The sequence below is a fragment of the Taudactylus pleione genome, unplaced genomic scaffold, assembly GCF_031769625.1.
Source record: "Taudactylus pleione unplaced genomic scaffold, aTauple2 ptg000506l, whole genome shotgun sequence".
In the NCBI taxonomy this organism is placed as follows: domain Eukaryota; kingdom Metazoa; phylum Chordata; class Amphibia; order Anura; family Myobatrachidae; genus Taudactylus; species Taudactylus pleione.
Window position 1 is genome coordinate 1,922,404 of NW_028284908.1, and position 19,615 is coordinate 1,942,018.

Genomic DNA, 19,615 nt, shown 5'->3' on the forward strand with positions numbered 1-19,615 from the left:
TTCCTGCTGCGAATCCCCCTGCACAAATGGTCATGCAAAGCAGCATTACGGTCTGGAATCAAACTTGGGCAGTGCATAGGGAGCAAAGACCCAGTGTGGGTGCTGCCATTGCTCCCTATTACTGCCCCTGTGGAGCTCATTCATGGTTGCCTGGACTGGAGACGGCCCTGCAGAATCCCGAATCTGTGCTCAATGCATTATCAGACACTGGAGAGGGAGAGAGAGAGACCAGCTGAAGATGAGGAGCCGACTTGCAGTACTGATGCCCAAGGTTGACGAGACAAGCAAGTAATAGTATACTTTTAGAAAGAACTCAGCTGAGGAGTTCTGCAGTCAGCTACTGGGGTCTGATGGGGAGCACTGTGCAGGACTGTTGGGGGCGGGGGAGCACAGTACAGGACACTTGGGGGTGGGGAGAGCACAGTGCATGACTGTTGGAGTGGGGGAACAATGTACAGACAGTTTTAGGGGGGGAGCACAGTACAGGACAGTTAGGAGTGGGGGACCACAGTACAGGACAGTTGGGGAGCAAAGAACAAGACATTTGGGGGAGCACAGGACAGATGATGGTGGGGGAGCACAGTACAGGACAGTTCGGAGTGGGGGACCACAGTACGGGACAGTTGGGGAGCAAAGAACAGGATATTTTGGGGAGCACAGGACAGATGGTGGTGGGGGAGTAGAGTACAGGGCAGTTAAGGGTCGGCGGGGACAGCACAGTACAGGACAGTTGGGGAGCAAAGAACAGGACATATTGGGGAGCACCGGACAGATGATGGTGGGGGAGCACAGTACAGGGCAGTTAAGGGTCGGGTGGGAGAGCACAGTATAGGACAGTTGGGTGTGGGGGAGCACAATGAGATACAGTTAGGAGTCGGGGAGCACAGTACAAGACAGTTAGGGAACACAGGACAGTTGGGGAAGCACAGTAAAGGGCAGTTAGGGGTTTGGGAGCACAGTACAGTACATTTGGGGTTGAGGAAGCACAGTACAGGACTGCTGGGTTTGGGGTAGCACAGTACAGGACAGTTGGGGGAGCGCAGTACAGGACTGTTGTTGATGAGGGAGCACAGTACAGGACAGTTGGGATGTGGGAGCACAGTACAGGACTGTTGGGATGGGGGAGCACGGTACAGGACTGTTGGGATGGAGGAGCACGGTACAGGACTGTTGGGATGGGGGAGCACAGTACAGGACAGTTGGGATGTGGGAGCACAGTACAGGACTGTTGGGATGGGGGAGCACAGTCCAGGACTGTTGGGATGGGGGAGCACAGTACAGGACTGTTGGGATGGGGGAGCACAGTACAGGACTGTTGGGATGGGGGAGCACAGTACAGGACTGTTGGGATGGGGGAGCACAGTACAGGACAGTTGGGGTAGCACAGTACAGGACAGTTGGGGTAGCACAGTACAGGACAGTTGGGGGAGCACAGTACAGGACTGTTGTTGATGAGGGAGCACAGTACAGGACAGTTGGGATGGGGGAGCACTGTATAGGACTGTTGGGATGGGGGAGCACAGTACAGGACTGTTGGGATGGGGGAGCACAGGACAGTTAGGGGTCGGGGAACACAGTGTAGGACTGTTGGGGGTGGGAAAGCACAGTACAGAACTTTTGGGGGAGCATAGTATGGGTATTAGGGGGAGTACAGTGCAGAATGGTTGAGGGAAGGGAGCATAGGACAGTTGTCAGTTGGGGCAATACAGGACATACAGATAAGGGGGTGGGAGAATAAATAAGTATTTATTTGCCCCCATTTTATTTGTTTTGGGGACCCCATCCTCTAGAATGGCCTACATTTTGTGTCCAAGGCCAGTGTTGGAAAACAGAAACGGTTTCAGACTGTGAAAAAGCAGGAGGATGGAGTGATGGGGCAGGGGGGGGCGGGGGCCTGGAGAGACACAAGTGGCAGGAGGTGACACAGGGGGCACGGGTCTGGTTGAACCTCTGTTGTGTGATGACAGTGACTATGGAGTCTATTTACTAAGCCTTGGATGGAGATAAAATGAACAAAGAAAGTACCAACCAACCAGCTCCTTACTGTCATTTTTCACACACAGCCTTTGACATGTCAGTTAGGAGCTGATTGGCTGGTAATTTATCTCCATCCAAGGTGTAGTAAATAGACCCCTATATTCATATGCAAACAGGCATCTTCCAGACCATATGATCTCTATATAAATCACCATATAGATAAAATGTGTTTTTAATTAGTACACACAAAAAAAACAGTATAGAATTTTTTAAAGGGAGACAAAAAAGGGACTTTTTGCTCTGGACTCTACTTGGTCTAGAACCGGCCCTGATAAAAATAGAAAAATTGCAGAATTTTGAGAAAAAAAATAGTAATAACATTCTGCTGCCATGATGATGGGCCTATTTTTATGTGGAGGCCTGGGGTTGTAGCTCCATCCACCCCATTGTTAATCTATCTCTGGGCAGTACAGAGAGGCCCAATAGTCTCACAAATACGACCGAGGACGGGAAAAGACACTATGATTGCTCACAGTGCGCACATTGGGTTAGCATAAAGCTAGACCGCACACATATTTTGCACAATTTGTGAAAAAAAAATGTTAAGAATACAGGGCCTGATTCAGACCCGGACGCAATGCTGCGCTCGCATTGAGCGATTTTTCGCAATCTGCGCATGCATATGAGTCGCAATGATTGTGAGCGAACCAGTCATTGCAATGGGAAAGTGCTCGCCCATAGCCCGCAGTCGGGCCGCTATTTTGAGTGACAGGGGTGGGTGGTAACAGGGGAAGGTGCTTGTAAACGGGGGTGTGGATGTGGGAACGAAGGCGTGCCCGACCGTCAGAACGGCGTTTAATGGGTGTGCATAATGTTCATAATTACTCGCAATGTTGTGGTGGGAAAAGGCTACCACAAGCACTGCGAGCAGCTCCGATGGCTCTCGATGTTCCCGATTACTCCTACAACTGCCGGAGATGACGTGTGTTGCGAGTGGCAAAGGGGCGTCTTTATACAGGTGCGAGCGCATAGTGCGGCCGCTCGCTATTACTTAGTGGGCGGCTTTACGAGACGCAGTGCGAGCACATGATTTAAATAGCCGGCCCCTTTTAGCCAGCGAGTGGACGCAAATAGCGTCCGAGTCTGAATCAGGCCGCCCACAGTATGTTAAAAATGTTATCATGTGGAAATATCATCAAATTAAAACATTGGCCCTCATTCAGAGCCGTACGCTCTGAGCAGAGCGCACGCTCTGAATGAGGGCCGTCCTCCATAAAAATGGAGCGTCCTCCTGGACGCTCGTATAGCTGTGGGTCACCACCCACAGCCTATACGAGCGTGCAGTTTGATGGCCGCGATGGTCGTGACCATCGCGACCATCGAAACTGCGAGCCGGAGCCTGCGGTTAAGGTTTTCAACTGCAAGGCCCGAAGTGATTTTGGCTCTATCAGAGCCAAAATCACTCCCACTGACATCACTAGCGATGTCAGTGGGCCGGCTTCTGACGGTAGGCGTTCCCTTGGGAACGCCCCCGTCAGGGAGGCACGCCCCCGGCACGCCCACCAAAGGGGGCGTGCTGTCAATCAACATCGACAGCACGCCCCCTTTGATCAGACACAACGAGCGAAGGACTTTCCTTCGCTCGTCGCGTCTGGCGCATGCGCACGACGGAGCTCCCTCCGACAGCCGCTCGCGAGTGGGTCTGAATCAGGGCCATTGTTTGCTGCTATTTAATAAAATGAAGTGTATTTGCTAAGCTACACTATGGGGACACACACTAGGTTTTACGAGCCACTTAGTACCTATTATTGAATAATGGAGAACACGGCTCCACGGCCACAAAAGGAAACATCGTTAGAGAAAGATTAATCCAGCATCTCCCTGTTGGTGGAGCCGCTATCAGAGCAGAACCTGATATGATGCAAATTGTCTCCTGCAGAGAATCTCACACCAGACATAGGAGCAGGATAATAGGATGAGAAAGACTCTTACTTGATCCTCAAAGGACAGAGCTTGAGCCACATCTCGAGGAAATCCGTCTATAACGATCCCCGCAGAGTCCGGGATTTGCATCAATTTCTGTTTTATTTCAGTGATCGTTGTTTCCTTAAGGAGAAGGGAGAAAAGAGGGCATTAATTAGCCGGCGATCCTAACAAGTTACGGGTTCCGTGAGCGGCAGAGGTGAGAGAACATTACCTGCGGAGCTAATTCTCCTGTGGTTATTATCTTGGCGATTAGGCTCCATTTTCTGTTGCTACTCGTGTTGTGGATCTTTTTCCGCAATAGTTCCCCCACTGATATGTATTCGAATCCGTAACGTTCCGCTATTTTCAGGCTCTGCGTACCTTTACCGCTCCCAGGACCACCTAAACGGGATAAAAAAACAACAACTTTAACTGCTGAAACAGCCACCGATAACATTCGAAGATACAACAGCCCTACAAAATCCGTCTGATTCAACCAATTTGTCCCAACAACCATTTTTTGTCCGTTTTCTGGTGTTTGGGAACAAATGGTCGATTGACTTTTGACCCATACAATACCAGATATACGTTCCTACCAGCAATGCTGAACAGATAATCTTATAGCGTGTTCCTAGCTTTAGAGCTGTTTGTTATCAAACGCCATCCCAGACTTATCCATGTGTCCCCCATTTTGTAGAGGTGGTGGAATGACAATCTGAAGCCATTCAGAAAGCCAACCACAGACAGAGGGCGGAATTCAATTGATTTCGCGGCCCGCATCTCCCGTCTAAAGTGACAGGAGAACGCGAGCCGCTATTCAATTGTGCCAGAATTTCACGCTGATCGTGCCCATAGAGGTCAGGTTTAGCCGCGTAAAGCAGCTAAACCCGACCAAAGTGCTGGGCGCGATCACGAAAAGTGATATTTGGGCGCCCAAACATGTAACTTTTCGCACATTTCAGCTCTCATTCCCCAGGGACTGCGAGCTGAAATGTAGCGCTTGGCAGCTGATCGCGCCCGACAGGAGCAAGAATAGAATAGCTCCGTCGGGCGCCATAGGAGATGAAAATAATTGAATTCCGCCCAGAGAGTTATATAGTGGAAGGAGCACAGTCTCCCAACAGCACAGGGCGCTAACACCTCCTGCCAAAATGATGCAGAAAGATTGCAGCTGTCAAACACACTTCTGTAGAGTAAAGGAGGTATTCTCCTCTGCGCCAGTCACCAGGAACCAGCTAAAGAGCAAAGCTTGGGGAGGGGGGGGGGGGGGGCACGTGGGGGTGGCAGTAATCCCCTCTATAAAGTACAGCATTTTATTCAGTCTTCTCGTTCCCCACATATAATGAATTTCACTTAACTCACAATAGCTTTTAATCTGCTTTTCCACACAGGCAGCCCAGATCAATTCATTAACGTGGAACTGAAGTGGTTTTCTGGAAAATCTATGCAGTGTAATGTTAATGTGGACTTTGGGCCTGATTCAGCAATGTTACACGCTAGTGCACTACGGTACGCAGATTCCCGATGTCTGGGAATCTGCGCAGGCGCCAGACCCCTTCTGCACATGTGTCACCGCCTTTGGGGGGGGGGGGGGAAGGATCTCTGCCAGGTGATGGAGCTTTCCTGGCCTCTTCCTCTAAACTGCGGCGGCTGGCTGCAGTACCCTATGGGTCACCACAACTGGCCGATGGTACGCAGATGAACCAATGCTGCGTTTAACAACGCAGCCTGGTTAAGTAATGCACAGTGGGGGTGATGCCTCCTGCTGCATTACCATATCTGCAAGGATCGCAATTGCAAAGCTGCCTGCGTGTATACATCATATATCTATAGCCTGCGTGTATACATCATATATCTATAGCCTGCGTGCATACATCATATATCTATAGCCTGCGTGTATACATCATATCTATAGCCTGCGTGTATACATCATATATCTATAGCCTGAGTGCATACACCATATATCTATAGCCTGCGTGTATACATCATATCTATAGCCTGCGTGTATACATCATATATCTATAGCCTGAGTGCATACATCATATATCTATAGCTTGCGTGTATACATCATATATCTATAGCCTGCGTGCCTATATCATATCTATAGCCTGCGTGTATACATCATACTATAGCCTGCGTGCATACATCATATATCTATAGCCTGCGTGTATACATCATATATCTATAGCCTGCGTGTATACATCATATATCTATAGCCTGCGTGTATACATCATATATCTATAGCCTGCGTGCATACATCATATATCTATAGCCTGCGCTCATACATCGTATATCTATAACCTGCGCGCATACATCATATATCTATAGCCTGAGTGCATACATCATATCTATAGCCTGCGTGTATACATCATATATCTATAGCCTGCGTGTATACATCATATATCTATAGCCTGCGTGTATTCATCATATATCTATAGCCTGCGTGTATACATCATATATCTATAGCCTGCGTGTACATATCATATCTATAGCCTGCGTGTATACATCATATATCTATAGCCTGCATGTATACATCATATATCTATAGCCTGCGTGCATACATCATATATCTATTGCCTGTGTGCATACATCATATCTATAGCCTGCGTGTATACATCATATCTATAGCCTGCATGTATACATCATATATCTATAGCCTGCGTGCACACATCATATCTATAGCCTGCATGTATACATCATATATCTATAGCCTGCATGTATACATCATATATCTATAGCCTGCGTGTATTCATCATATATCTATAGCCTGCGTGTATACATCATATATCTATAGCCTGAGTGCAGCTTTGCAATTACAATCCTTAAAGAATCAGGCCCTTAGGGTGTAATAAAAACCAGTATTGTCCTAGTTCCCAGAGATTCAGATAATGACTTGTGCACATTCCTTACACTGTGTTCATGCTTGTTCAGGGTTCAGGCTGGAGCTGGTTTAACAAGAGGGCAGCCAGGGCAGTCGCTGGTGTTGTAGCTATGTGTGGAGGCATTGTGTAATCTTCATTCTAGCACCCTGCACCTGTCACAAGCCGTGCTGTTCCTCTTTCCTGCCTGGGGTTTCGCTCTCTGCTCTGGTGCTTCTAGCACACACTGGTCTGTATATCAGAAGTCTCTTGCATCAGCTGAGTGTGCTAAAAGCACCAGAGCGGAGAGCGACACCCCAGGCAGGAAAGAGGAACTGCATGGGTTGTGACAGGTGCAGGGTGCTAGAATGAAGACTAACTGTGGGTTCCTGTGTGGCATAATGTGAACTGGGGGCACTACAGCGTGTTTAACACATATGTGGTGCTGGGAGTATTTACACATTTTACTTTTTAATAACATCGCCGACATATCATGCTGACAATTTTATTGGTAGTGGCCCCCACAAATTAGCTACCCTGGGGCCCCCACAAGCATTAATCTGGCCCTCGGTCAGGCACTGTTGGAACATGAACAAAGAGTAAACAAAATGTTTTACACTCCTGTTCTCCACAAAATCACTACTGCAAGCCCCTCAATAATATCACCTAAGAACCGTGTGGGCTCTGTGCGTACTGTGACGGCCCCTCCTCCTTCTGCGCATGACGTAATTACCCGGTACTCCTGCAGTGCCCAAAAGACTCTCCAGGTAGCTGTAATCATGCCTGTAATGTCCAATGGACGCTACAGGCAGCACTGCTGTAGCGATACTGGCTGCAGGGTGCCGTTCCAGGCAGAAGCAAGGGTTGTGGGGTGTCCATGATGCCGCCCATAAAGCCCTGTGCTCGGTGCGGCCGCACACCCCTAATTACGGCCCTGGTAGCCATGAGAATGTGGGCAGTCTCCTTTCTGGTCACATTATATACAAGTCATTACACATGATCTGAGTAACCTCACCAGTGCCTCGTCATGTATCTCCGCTGTATAATCTGCATGCACAATGAAATGCTTTTTAACAGTATTAATTGCCAATTTATGTTTTTACTACTGTTTGCTGCCCTGAACATTTCATTCTATTGGATTACACAGATAAAATGATGCATGTTAATAAGAGCCCTTATTGTTCTCCTAGAAGGTTTCTTTTTTAATTAACTGTAATAGGGTAAAAGATCGACACACATTCATTGCAATGGTCAGTAATTAGATTTAGTCTATGAGTTATGCACAAAAAGGTCAGAAGCAGATTTAAATCATCCAAAATAATGAATATAGTATAACGACAAAAGGTAAAAATACGGGAACGCAAAAGGGTTGGGTTCGGGATGCCGGAGCTCGGGTTCTTGGTGGTCAGAATCCCTACGGCGGCATCCTGACAGGGTTAGGATATCGACACATGTTCAGTATCCTAACCAGTGGCGGCTCCAGGGGAGGGGCTGCAGCACAGTCCAAAATTCAAATAGGGGAACCACACCAACTGCCACCCCAAACGCTGCCAAACATAGACGGCTGGGACTCACTGGCAGTTGGTGTGGTTCCCCTATTTGAATTTTGGACTGTGCTGCAGCCGCACCCTTGGAGCCGCCACTGATCCTAACCCTCCCCCTCTCCCTAACCCGCACTCTAAGCCTAACCCTCCGCCCTTAGGGTACACACCGAACAGATATATCTGCAGATGATGGTTGTACATACACACAGCTGAACATCCATCATCTGCCATCTGGCTGCGGGTCCCGGTGGTTGGGTGGCTGACGCACACAAGATCTATTGGCCGATCGATTGACCAGCCAATATATCTGTCATTGTGTACCCAGCATATCCCTTCCCCTAGTCACTAACCTTAACCCTAGTACTTACCGTCAGGATGGCGTCATTCGGGATGCTGGTGGTGGGTTTCTGACAGTTGTCGGGATTCCGGCGCCGGCATTCTAAGTGCCGGGATCCCGACTGTTGGTATTATAAGTACATCCCACGTAAATAACATGAAAAAGAATTGTGTGGATTAAAGTTTACTATGGATCTATTATACTTGCCGACCTTTGGCATTGCGAGGGGCGTGGAGCTGCAGAAGTGGGCGGTGCTGGGGGCATGGCGACCTTGGCTCCGCCTCCTGTGAGACAATGCCGCAATTACTGGAATTGAAGAGTGGGGGGCGGGGCCAAGATGACACCCGCATCATCAGCCAATTGTACCACCTACTTCACTCGGTTAGTGGGTGCCCGGAGATTGGGGGCTCTGGGAGACTTGCCCGCTTTTCCAGGCAGGCCGTGAAGAGTGGGCAAGCTGACATTCACGTTCTGAATGTCAACATGGACAGATGGTCGACATGTAAAATATCGACATTCACAAATTAAATATTTATCATTTATAGAATGAAAGAAATAGAAACATGCAAAGTGGGCAGAGTCCTTCCCTACACCTACGTCTAGCTAATAAATTCCCACCAATACCCCCGCCACCGTTATCAGTCTGCCCTGACCACCTAATTGCATCATACGTAACAACATCAGGAATTCACACGATTGTCAGGTCTGTCAGGACATAGGGTCTCATTCAGACCCGGTCGCAAGCGCCGATGCGCTTGCAACCGGGTCTATGGTCCCCACAGAGCATGCGCACGACGGAGCCGGCTCCGTCGTGCGCATGCGCGAGACCCGGCTAGTGACGGGCGCTCCGTCGCTAGGGGTCTCGTAGCAGACGGGGCGAGCTGTCCATGTTGAGTGACAGCTCGCCCCGTTTGCTGGGCGGGCCGGGGGCGTGCCCGGCCAAACGGAGGCGTTCCAGTTGGAATGCTTGCCGTTTGGGGGCGGCCCCACTGACATCATTGATGATGTCAGTGGGGAACTTCCTGCTCAAACAGAGCAGGAAGTTCAATGGGGCTTACGAGAGCCCAGACACAACCTTAGGGTCTGGTCGTAAGCCCCGATGGTCGCGATGGTGATGACCATCGCGACCATCACCCTGGTCGGTCCCTAGAGCTGTGGGTGGTAACCCACAGCCTAGCGATTGACCAGAAGGCGGCACTGTAAAAAGTAAGTGGCCGCCCTCATTCAGAGCGATCGCTTGCAGCAAGCGATCGACTCTGAATGAGGTCCATAGAGTTACATTTGTTCTGAATATCAGACATAGGGGCTCATTTATCAACAAGTTTTATCATACGCAATGAGTGTTAAAACTCGGTATGTGTGATAAATAGTGCTCCAGCCAATCAGCTCCCAACTGTCATTTTTCAAACAGAAGACAATTGGGAGCCGATTGGCTGGAGCACCATTATCATACACAACGGGTTTTATCACCTGTTGCGTATGATAGAACTCATTGATAAATGAGGCCTCTAAATATTTAAATAGCAGGTTTAAAGTAATATAATTAAACACCTAAATTTGACCGGTTTCATATACTTAAGGCCCCCATACACGGTGCGATTCAAAGTTGGTAAGATGAGTTGTACGATTGCCCTTGAAATTCTTCTCTTGAAATTTTTCAAATGATGTGGTAAAATGGTGTACGATTGATCGTTACTATCATAGGATAAGATGTGGTAAAATGGTGTACGATTGATCGTTACTATCATAGGATAAGATGCATAGACGTGTGTCACATTGTACTCAAAAGATCGTAGATCTCTCTGCAAAACCATCTGATCTGCGATCCAACTAGAGGACGGCAGGGACGCGCATCGGGGTCCCAAAACACACAAAATACACCTATTTTCACAGGATTGGTCTGTCCAACCTGTCGTAACTGGCCATATCGTGTAAAAAATCGTCCCGTGTATGGGCACCTTTACTGTATGATTCAGATTCAAAGACCTCGAAAAGGCGTGGCATTTTGCCTAAACGTGGGTGGCGGTGGGTGAATGGGTGGGGTTTGGACAGATCAGGGCGGGGTTTGGGCAAATGGTGGGCAGGGTTTATATTGTCCTGATTTTGCATGTGTAAGCCTAGGTGCACACTACACGATGTATGTATCCAGTGAGGGGATGACGCGATGGAATGATTCATTGCGCCGTGCGTACACACTGCCTGATGCTGTGTATGTGCCATTCCATGGTGCATTTAGCAGCATGGTGTCGTTCCTTACATTGTCCCATCTAACGTACAGTGCATCAGATGGGAATATGCGATGACCGACGCATGTGAACGCGCTACTGAGCGTAAACACTATGCAATGCGAATGATATGTAGTTAAGAGGCAAATTGGAATGACCTATCGTCCAATATATTGCCTAATGTATGCCTGGCTTAATTGTTTAGAGGTTTATTACTGTGTCCATCAACCATCCCTGGTTATATAGCAAGAAAGTCCTAACTAGCCGGCAGTGACGTCCCTCCCCGCGGTGTCACCTGGTGCGGGGAGGGATGCTGTGCTCGCAGCGTAGCCGTGCGCCGCAAAAAGGGTGTGTGCCTTGCGGACAGGGGGCGTGGCCAAGTGGGAAGGGAGCGTGGCCTCACTGCCCAAACCCCGTAGTCCTGACTCCCGTGCTTTTTACTGGGAAGGCCAGGGGGGTGCCCTGTGTGCAGTGACGGCTCCCCCACAGTGTCAGAAGCCGAGTGCTGCACTTAATACTACAGTGCAGCACCCAGGTCCTTTCACTGAGGGGGAGTCTGCACCTTGGTGTCACCCCTCGGCGAGTGACACCCGGGTGCGGCCCACACCCCCCTTGCGACGGCACTGCTAGCTGGTCTGTCCCTTTAACTGACATTTTAAGATTGCACATATCACAGTATGGAGATTATGTAATAACATGAAACAGTATAAACACATGCGCTGTAACCTATAGCAACCAATCAGAATCCAATGGACTGCTGTAAATTCCAGCGCATTGTGTAAGTAAATAAGACAGTAATGTAAAGGGGGTCCTCTTCATAAATGTACACGTATATATTGGGACACACACACACAATAAAATACAAACAGTAGGCCTGATTCAAGCGGGTCGATGTTGGCCAAGTGCGCATGCGCACGAGGGAGCCGGCTCCATCATGCGCATGCGCGAGACCCGCATAGCGACGGGCAAGCCGTCGCTATGGGTCTCGCTACAAAGGGGGCGTGCTGTCGATGCTGAGTGACAGCACGCCCCCTTTGGTGGGCGTGCCGGGGGAACGCCTACCGTCTGGGGCCGGCCCCACTGACATCACAAATGTCAGTGAGAGTGCTTTCGGCTCTGATAGAGCCAAAAGCACTCCAGGGCTTGCGGAAGACGAGACCCTACCACAAGGGTCTCGTCGCAAGCCCGATGGTCACGATGGTCTTGACCATGGCGACCATCTTTTTGGCCGCTCGCTATAGCTGTGGGTGGTCACCCACAGCTATGTGAGCGGCCAGGAGGCCGCTCTAAAAAAAAGAGAGGGAGGGCCCTGATTCAGAGCGAGCGCTCTGAAAGAGCGTCCGGCTCTGAATCAGGCCCAGTGTGTCTTTCAGCGCTAGACTCACCAACAATACAGACTTTTACTACATCTTACTGACCCCAGAATGTAAGAGACTGTGGTCCCGCGCGCCCTTCTATAAGCATGTAATATATTCCCTTCATTAGTGCAGGAACGTAACAGAAATGGGATTAGTGCAGGGCCAGGTACACGCGCATTCAGTCATTGTTATGCAGGTCGTGTGGTAAAAGACAGTAATTGTGTCATAAACATTTATACCTGGCAGCAAGTAAACATAAAATATCAGGAGGACTGCCCATACCGCCAGCCGCCCACGTACCAGCGCATATTAAGGGACTGGAGAAATGCCAGCTTTATAAATAGCGAGCCTACGTTCTCCTAATCACCCATCTACTGTATGTACACATTCCAACTGCTTCACTTACTGCACTAAAGCAGCTGAATATGCTTCTTTTATAATGGACTTAAGGCCCCTCTCACAGGTGAACGCAGCCGCGACTTTAAATTTCTGCAGCCGGTGGGCTTCTTATGGAGATGTCCACTGGCTGCTGCGCTAATCCATCACTGTGCATATTAAGTCGCACCATCGGCGATTGCATCAGCCCAATGGTGGCGCAATTTCTTCATCTAAACATGACAGCCTGCGTTAGTATAACTGCGACTTTAGATCCAGTCGCTGACCGCAACACGCTCGCGTCTGGCTAGCCACCCCACTGTTTTGTTACCACCCAGAAATGCCCACTGAAATTGCTTTCCCCTGTCTACATTCGCAACTGCATGTCCACAGCAATCTTAAAATATGGGCTCACTGGGCAGCTGCCCAAGACCCCTCGATTCTTGGGGCCTTCGAGCAGGGGCAGGCTGGGCCAGTGGGCATGTGCGGCTGCTTGCTCTGTGCATAGGGCAGCCGCCTGAGAGGTAGGCAGAGAAAGATGCTCCTCTAATTGGGAATTACACAAAATCAGAGCAGCCAAGACAGCATTGTCTACCTGTCTCTCAGCCTGCAGCCACAGAGCTGGATTAAGGGTTGGGGGCACAGGAAGCATGTCCCCCCTATCAGGCGGCCTCCCACACTTTAATCACAGCTGCAGTGCAGAAAAGGAACTGCACTGCGAGCTGGAGACGAGAAGAGGGAGGTGGAGTCTAATCCTTGCTTTACTTCATTTTATATATATGAAATTCATTTGTCTGTTTATTTCTCTGTCCGGTTATACATTCGGACACAGCTGCACCGATTGAGATGAAACCAACGCTAGGTGGTCTAGTTGGATCCTGACCATTTACAATAGGGAGTATCATACATAGTCTATAGTGCATACACTGCCACGTGCAATAGGGAGTATCATACATAGTCTATAGTGCATACACTGCCACGTGCAATAGGCAGCATCATACATAGACTACAGTGCACACTATGCCACGTACAATAGGCAGCATCATACATAGACTGCTGTGCATACACTGCCATGTGCAATAAGCAGCATCATACACAGACTACAGTGCACACACTGCCACATGCAATAGGCAGCATCATACATAGACTACAGTGCATACACTGCCACGTGCAATATCTAGTATCATACATAGACTACAGTGCATACACTGCCACGTGCAATAGGCAGCATCATACATAGACTACAGTGCACACATTGCCACGTGCACTATCTAGTATCATACATAGACTACAGTGCACACACTGTCACGTGCAATATCTAGTATCATACATAGACTACAGTGCATACACTGCCACGAGCAATAGGCAGCATCATACATAGACTACAGTGCACACATTGTCATGTGCAATATCTAGTATCATATATAGACTACAGTGCATACACTGCCACATGCAATAGGCAGCATCATACATAGAATACAGTGCACACACTGCCACGTGCAATATCTAGTATCATACATAGACTACAGTGCACACAGTCACGTGCAATATCTAGTATCATACATAGACTACAGTGCACACAGTCACGTGCAATGTCTAGTGTCATACATAGACTACAGTGCATACACTGCCACGTGCAATTTCTAGTATCATACATAGACTACAGTGTATACACTGCCACGTGCAATATCTAGTATCATACATAGACTACAGTGCACACACTGTCATGTGCAATATCTAGTATCATACATAGACTACAGAGCACACAGTCATGTGCAATATCTAGTATCATACATAGACTACAGTGCACACACTGTCACGTGCAATATCTAGTATCATACATAGACTACAGTGCATACACTGCCACATGCAATAGGCAGCATCATACATAGACTACAGTGCACACACTGCCACGTGCAATATCTAGTATCATACATAGACTACAGTGCACACAGTCACGTGCAATATCTAGTGTCATACATAGACTACAGTGCATACACTGCCACGTGCAATATCTAGTATCATACATAGACTACAGTGCATACACTGTCACGTGCAATATCTAGTATCATACATAGACTACAGTGTATACACTGCCACGTGCAATATCTAGTATCATACATAGACTACAGTGCACACACTGTCACGTGCAATATCTAGTATCATACATAGACTACAGTGCACAGACTGTCACGTGCAATATCTAGTATCATACATAGACTACAGTGCACAGTCACGTGCAATATCTAGTATCATACACAGACTACAGTGCACAGACTGTCACGTGCAATATCTAGTATCATATATAGACTGCAGTGCACACACTGCCACATGCAATATCTAGTATCATACATAGACTACAGTGTACACACTGCCACGTGCAATATATAGTATCATACATAGACTACAGTGCACACAGTCACGTGCAATATCTAGTGTCATACACAGACTACAGTTCATACACTGTCACGTGCAATATATAGTATCATACATAGACTACAGTGCACAGTCACGTGCAATATCTAGTATCATACATAGACTACAGTGCACACACTGTCACGTGCAATATCTAGTATCATATATAGACTACAGTGCATACACTGGCACGTGCAATATCTAGTGTCATACATAGACTACAGTGCATACACTGCTACGTGCAATATCTAGTATCATACATAGACTACAGTGTATACACTGCCACGTGCAATATCTAGTATCATATATAGACTACAGTGCACACACTGCCACGTGCAATATCTAGTATCATACATAGACTACAGTGCACACACTGTCATGTGCAATATCTAGTATCATATATAGACTACAGTGCATATACTGCCACGTGCAATATCTAGTATCATACATAGACTACAGAGCACATACTGCCATGTGCAATAGACAGCATCATACATAGACTACAGTGCACACACTGCCACGTGCAATATCTAGTATCATACATAGACTACAGTGCACACACTGTCATGTGCAATATCTAGTATCATATATAGACTACAGTGCATACACTGTCACATGCAATAGGCAGCATCCTACATAGACTACAGTGCACACACTGCCACGTGCAATATCTAGTATCATACATAGACTACAGTGCACACAGTCACGTGCAATATCTAGTATCATACATAGACTACAGTGCATACACTGTCACGTGCAATAGGCAGCATCATACATAGACTACAGTGCACACACTGCCACGTGCAATATCTAGCATCATACATAGACTACAGTGCACACACTGCCACGTGCAATATCTGGTATCATACATAGACTACAGTGCACACAGTCACGTGCAATATCTAGTATCATAGATAGACTACAGTGCACACACTGCCACATGTAATATGGAGTATCATATATAGACTACAGTAAACACACTGCCACGTGCAATATCTAGTATCATACATAGACTACAGTGCACGCATTGTCACGTGCAATATCTAGTATCATACATAGACTACAGTGCACACAGTCACGTGCAATATCTAGTATCATACATAGACTACAGTAAACACACTGTCACGTGCAATATCTAGTATCATACATAGACTACAGTGCACACACTGCCATGTGCAATAGGCAGCATCATACATAGACTACAGTGTATACACTGGGCCTGATTCAGACCCGGCCACAAGCGCAGAGACTTGCAACCGGGTTGATGGTGGCCCACAGCGCATGCGCACGACGGAGCCGGCTCTGTCGTGCGTATGCGCGAGACCCGGCTAGCGACAGGCGATCCGTCGCTCTGGGTCTCGCACCAAATGGGGCGAGCTGTCGCTGTTGAGCGACAGCTCGCCCCCTTTGGTGGGCGGACCGGGGGGGTGGCTGCCCAAACGGAGACGTTCCCATGTGAACGCCTGCCTCACGAGTGATGTCAGTGGAGAAATTCCGGCTCTGTTAAAGCCGAAATTTCTCTGGGGCTTGCGGCCACAAGACCCTACCACAAGGGTCTCGTCGCAAGCCCGATGGTCGCGTTGGTCGTGACCGTCGCGACCATCAACCTGGCCGCTCACTATAGCTGTGGGTGGTCACCCACAGCTATGCGAGCGGCCAGGAGGCCGCACAAAAAACAAAACAAAAGCCTAATTCAGAGCGAGCGCTCTTTCAGAGTGTACGGCTCTGAATCAGGGCCTCTGTCACGCGCAATAGGCAGCATCATACATAGACTACAGTGCACACACTGTCACTTGCAATATCTAGTATCATACATAGACTACAGTGCACACACTGCCACAGGCAATTGGGAGCAGTGCCGTAGCTAGAACTTCTGGCGCCTACCACGCCCCCTCCGTATGATATCACGTGGACAGGGCGTGGCCAGCACCCGGCGGCGGAAGCGGGTGATTACAGCAATGCCTGGAGCATTCTCAGGATCACTCCCCCCCTCCTTCTTTCGTGGTAACGATTCATAATCTGAAAAAGTTTCCTGTCCACTAACTGCCTAAGAGCAATGTTCATCGAATAGTAACAATTCTATAACCAGCAGCAAATGTGAAGCCTTTTAAATAGGATTACATACCTATTACCAGGATAATTTTTGGGTGTGGTCTTGAGGGGTCGAAAACTTCATACTCTTCAATCAGTTCGGCGGTCTCTGAGAGGTCCGTGTCACTTTCTATGGAGAACTGGTGGATAGGTGGCAGCCGGTCATATCGCCGATACGGGAAATTGCAGCTTTCTGGCAACACTGAAACAAAGGCAGGAAACCAGTGACAATAAATCTCCTGCTTGTGGGGCGTTTTGGTAACATTAATGCATAACTCCACCCACTGTAGTCAGATTTGCGTGAAACCGTTAACGTTAAATAATATTACAGAATAACCCTTAGCTGGGGTCCAGCATTACTCCCAGTCTGTTTGCTCCCCAGATGATTGTTAGAGGAGCTAGTGAGCCTGCTGGGGCTCTGGGCCTGATTCTGAGACGGACGCTCTGAAAGAGCGCTCGCTCTGAACCAGGGCGTTTTTTTTTTTCTTTTTGTGCGGCCACCTGGCCGCTCGCTTAGCTGCGGGTGACCCACAGCTATTGCGAGTGGCCAGAATGATGGTCGCGATAGTCAAGACCATCGCGACCATCGGGGCTTGCGACGACACCCTTGTGGTAGGGTGTCGTGGCCCCAAGCCCCAGAGAGCTTCCGGCTCTAATAGAGCCGGAAGCTCTCCCACTGACATCACTGGTGATGTCAGTGGGGCCGCCCACAAATGGCAGGCGTTCGCTTGGGAACGCCTCCGTTTGTGAAGCCACCCCCCGCCACGCCTACAAAACGGGCAAGCTGTCAATCAACATCGACAGCCGCCCCTTTTATAGTGAGAATTTCTCTCTCACTCCGGGGCTTGCGTACGCGCAGTGCGGCCGCTACGCGTGCACAGAGCCCACCATCGACCCGCTTGCGAGCGCTGAAGCGCTTGCGAGGGGGTCTGAATCAGGCCCTCTGTTCATACAGACCTGTGTTATTCTCTTTGTGGGCTTCAAATTCATTTTAAGTTTAGGGAGGGAGGAGCTTTAATAACACCTCTGCCTGACATAGGCGGAATCGGTATGAAATACCGACAGTCGGGATGCTGGTGGTCAGAATCATGAAACCTGGATGCCGACAGGGTTAACATACCGACACTTGTTGGTCGGTATGCTAACCCTAACCCTCACCCTACCCTAACCCTCCCTCCTTGGTGCCTGAACCTAACCACCCGCCCCCCGCACCCTAAACCTAACCCACTCCCCTTAGTGACTAATCCCTTCCCCTAGTGCCTAAACCTAACCCTCCCCCCAACGCCGTTACTTTCCTTCGACATCCCGGCGGTCGTGATGCCGGCGACAAGATTTTGACCGGTGTCGGTATTCTGTTGTCGGTAATGTAAGTGGCAGCATCCAGACCGCCGGGATGCCGAACGTATACTGACACGGACAAGCAAGAAAAAAAGCAATAAGGGCACCGTTACAGACATTGGGGGCTCACTCTGGCCAGACCAAAGTTAAATAATATTCAGAATTGTTTTAACCTAATTGGTGGTGTTATGTCACTTACTGAGCAAAGATAAACAGAATGCAAAGTGCTAATTTCTGATGTTATATGTAGTCTTCCATAGCGCAGAACTATATATAAATGCTATACATAGTTCTCTATGGTGCAGGATGATATATGTAGTCCTCCATGGCGCAGGATACTATACATAGTCCTCCAGGGCGCAGGATGTTATATGTAGTCCTCCATGGCGCAGGAAGCTATACGTAGTCCTCCATGACGCAAGATACTATATGTAGTCCTCCATTGCACAAGATACCATACATAGTCCTCCATGGCGCTGGATGCTATACATAGTCCTGCACTGTTCAGGATGCTATACATAGTCCTCTATGGCAGAGGTTGCTAAACGTAGTCCTACATGGGGCAGGATGCTATACGAAGTCCTCCATGGCGCACGATACTACACACAGTCATGCATGGTGCAGGATGCTATACGTAGTCTTCCATGGGGCTGGATGCTATACGTAGTCTTCCATGGGGCTGGATGCTATACGTAGTCTTCAATTGTGCAGTATGCTATACCTAATCCTCCATGGAGCCAGATGCTATACATAGTCCTCCATGAGGCTGAATGATACAGTATATGTAGTCTTCTATAGGGCAGGATGCTATAGACAGCCCTCCATGGAGCAGGAGGCTATACAAAGTCCTCCATGGGGCAGGATTCTATACGTAGTCCTCTATGGCGCGGGGTACTATACATAGTCCTCCATGGCGCAGGATGCTATACGTAGTTCTCTATGGCGCAGGATACTATACGTAGTCCTCTATGGCACGGGATCCTATACATAGTCTTCTATGGGGCTGGATGCTATACTGTACATAATCCTCCACATGGCAGGATGCTATACATAGTTCTCCATGGGGTAGGATGCTAAACGTAGTCCTCCATGGGGTAGGATGCTATACCTAACTCTCTATGGCGCAGGATAC

At 48.6% G+C, this 19,615-nt stretch overlaps 1 protein-coding gene across 2 annotated transcripts in view; it reads right to left on the bottom strand.

Annotated features, from left to right (window-relative positions):
• Window positions 1-19,615, bottom strand: part of AK5 (adenylate kinase 5) — a 242,277-nt gene that overhangs the window by 186,391 nt on the left and 36,271 nt on the right. For both annotated transcript variants that reach the window (XM_088450068.1, XM_088450069.1), the window contains exons 3-5: window positions 17,180-17,347; window positions 4,175-4,344; window positions 3,970-4,083 (exon numbers count right to left, since the gene is read on the bottom strand). In XM_088450068.1, the coding sequence (XP_088306194.1) occupies window positions 3,970-4,083; window positions 4,175-4,344; window positions 17,180-17,347 (452 nt within the window). The remainder of the gene's footprint in view (window positions 1-3,969; window positions 4,084-4,174; window positions 4,345-17,179; window positions 17,348-19,615) is intronic.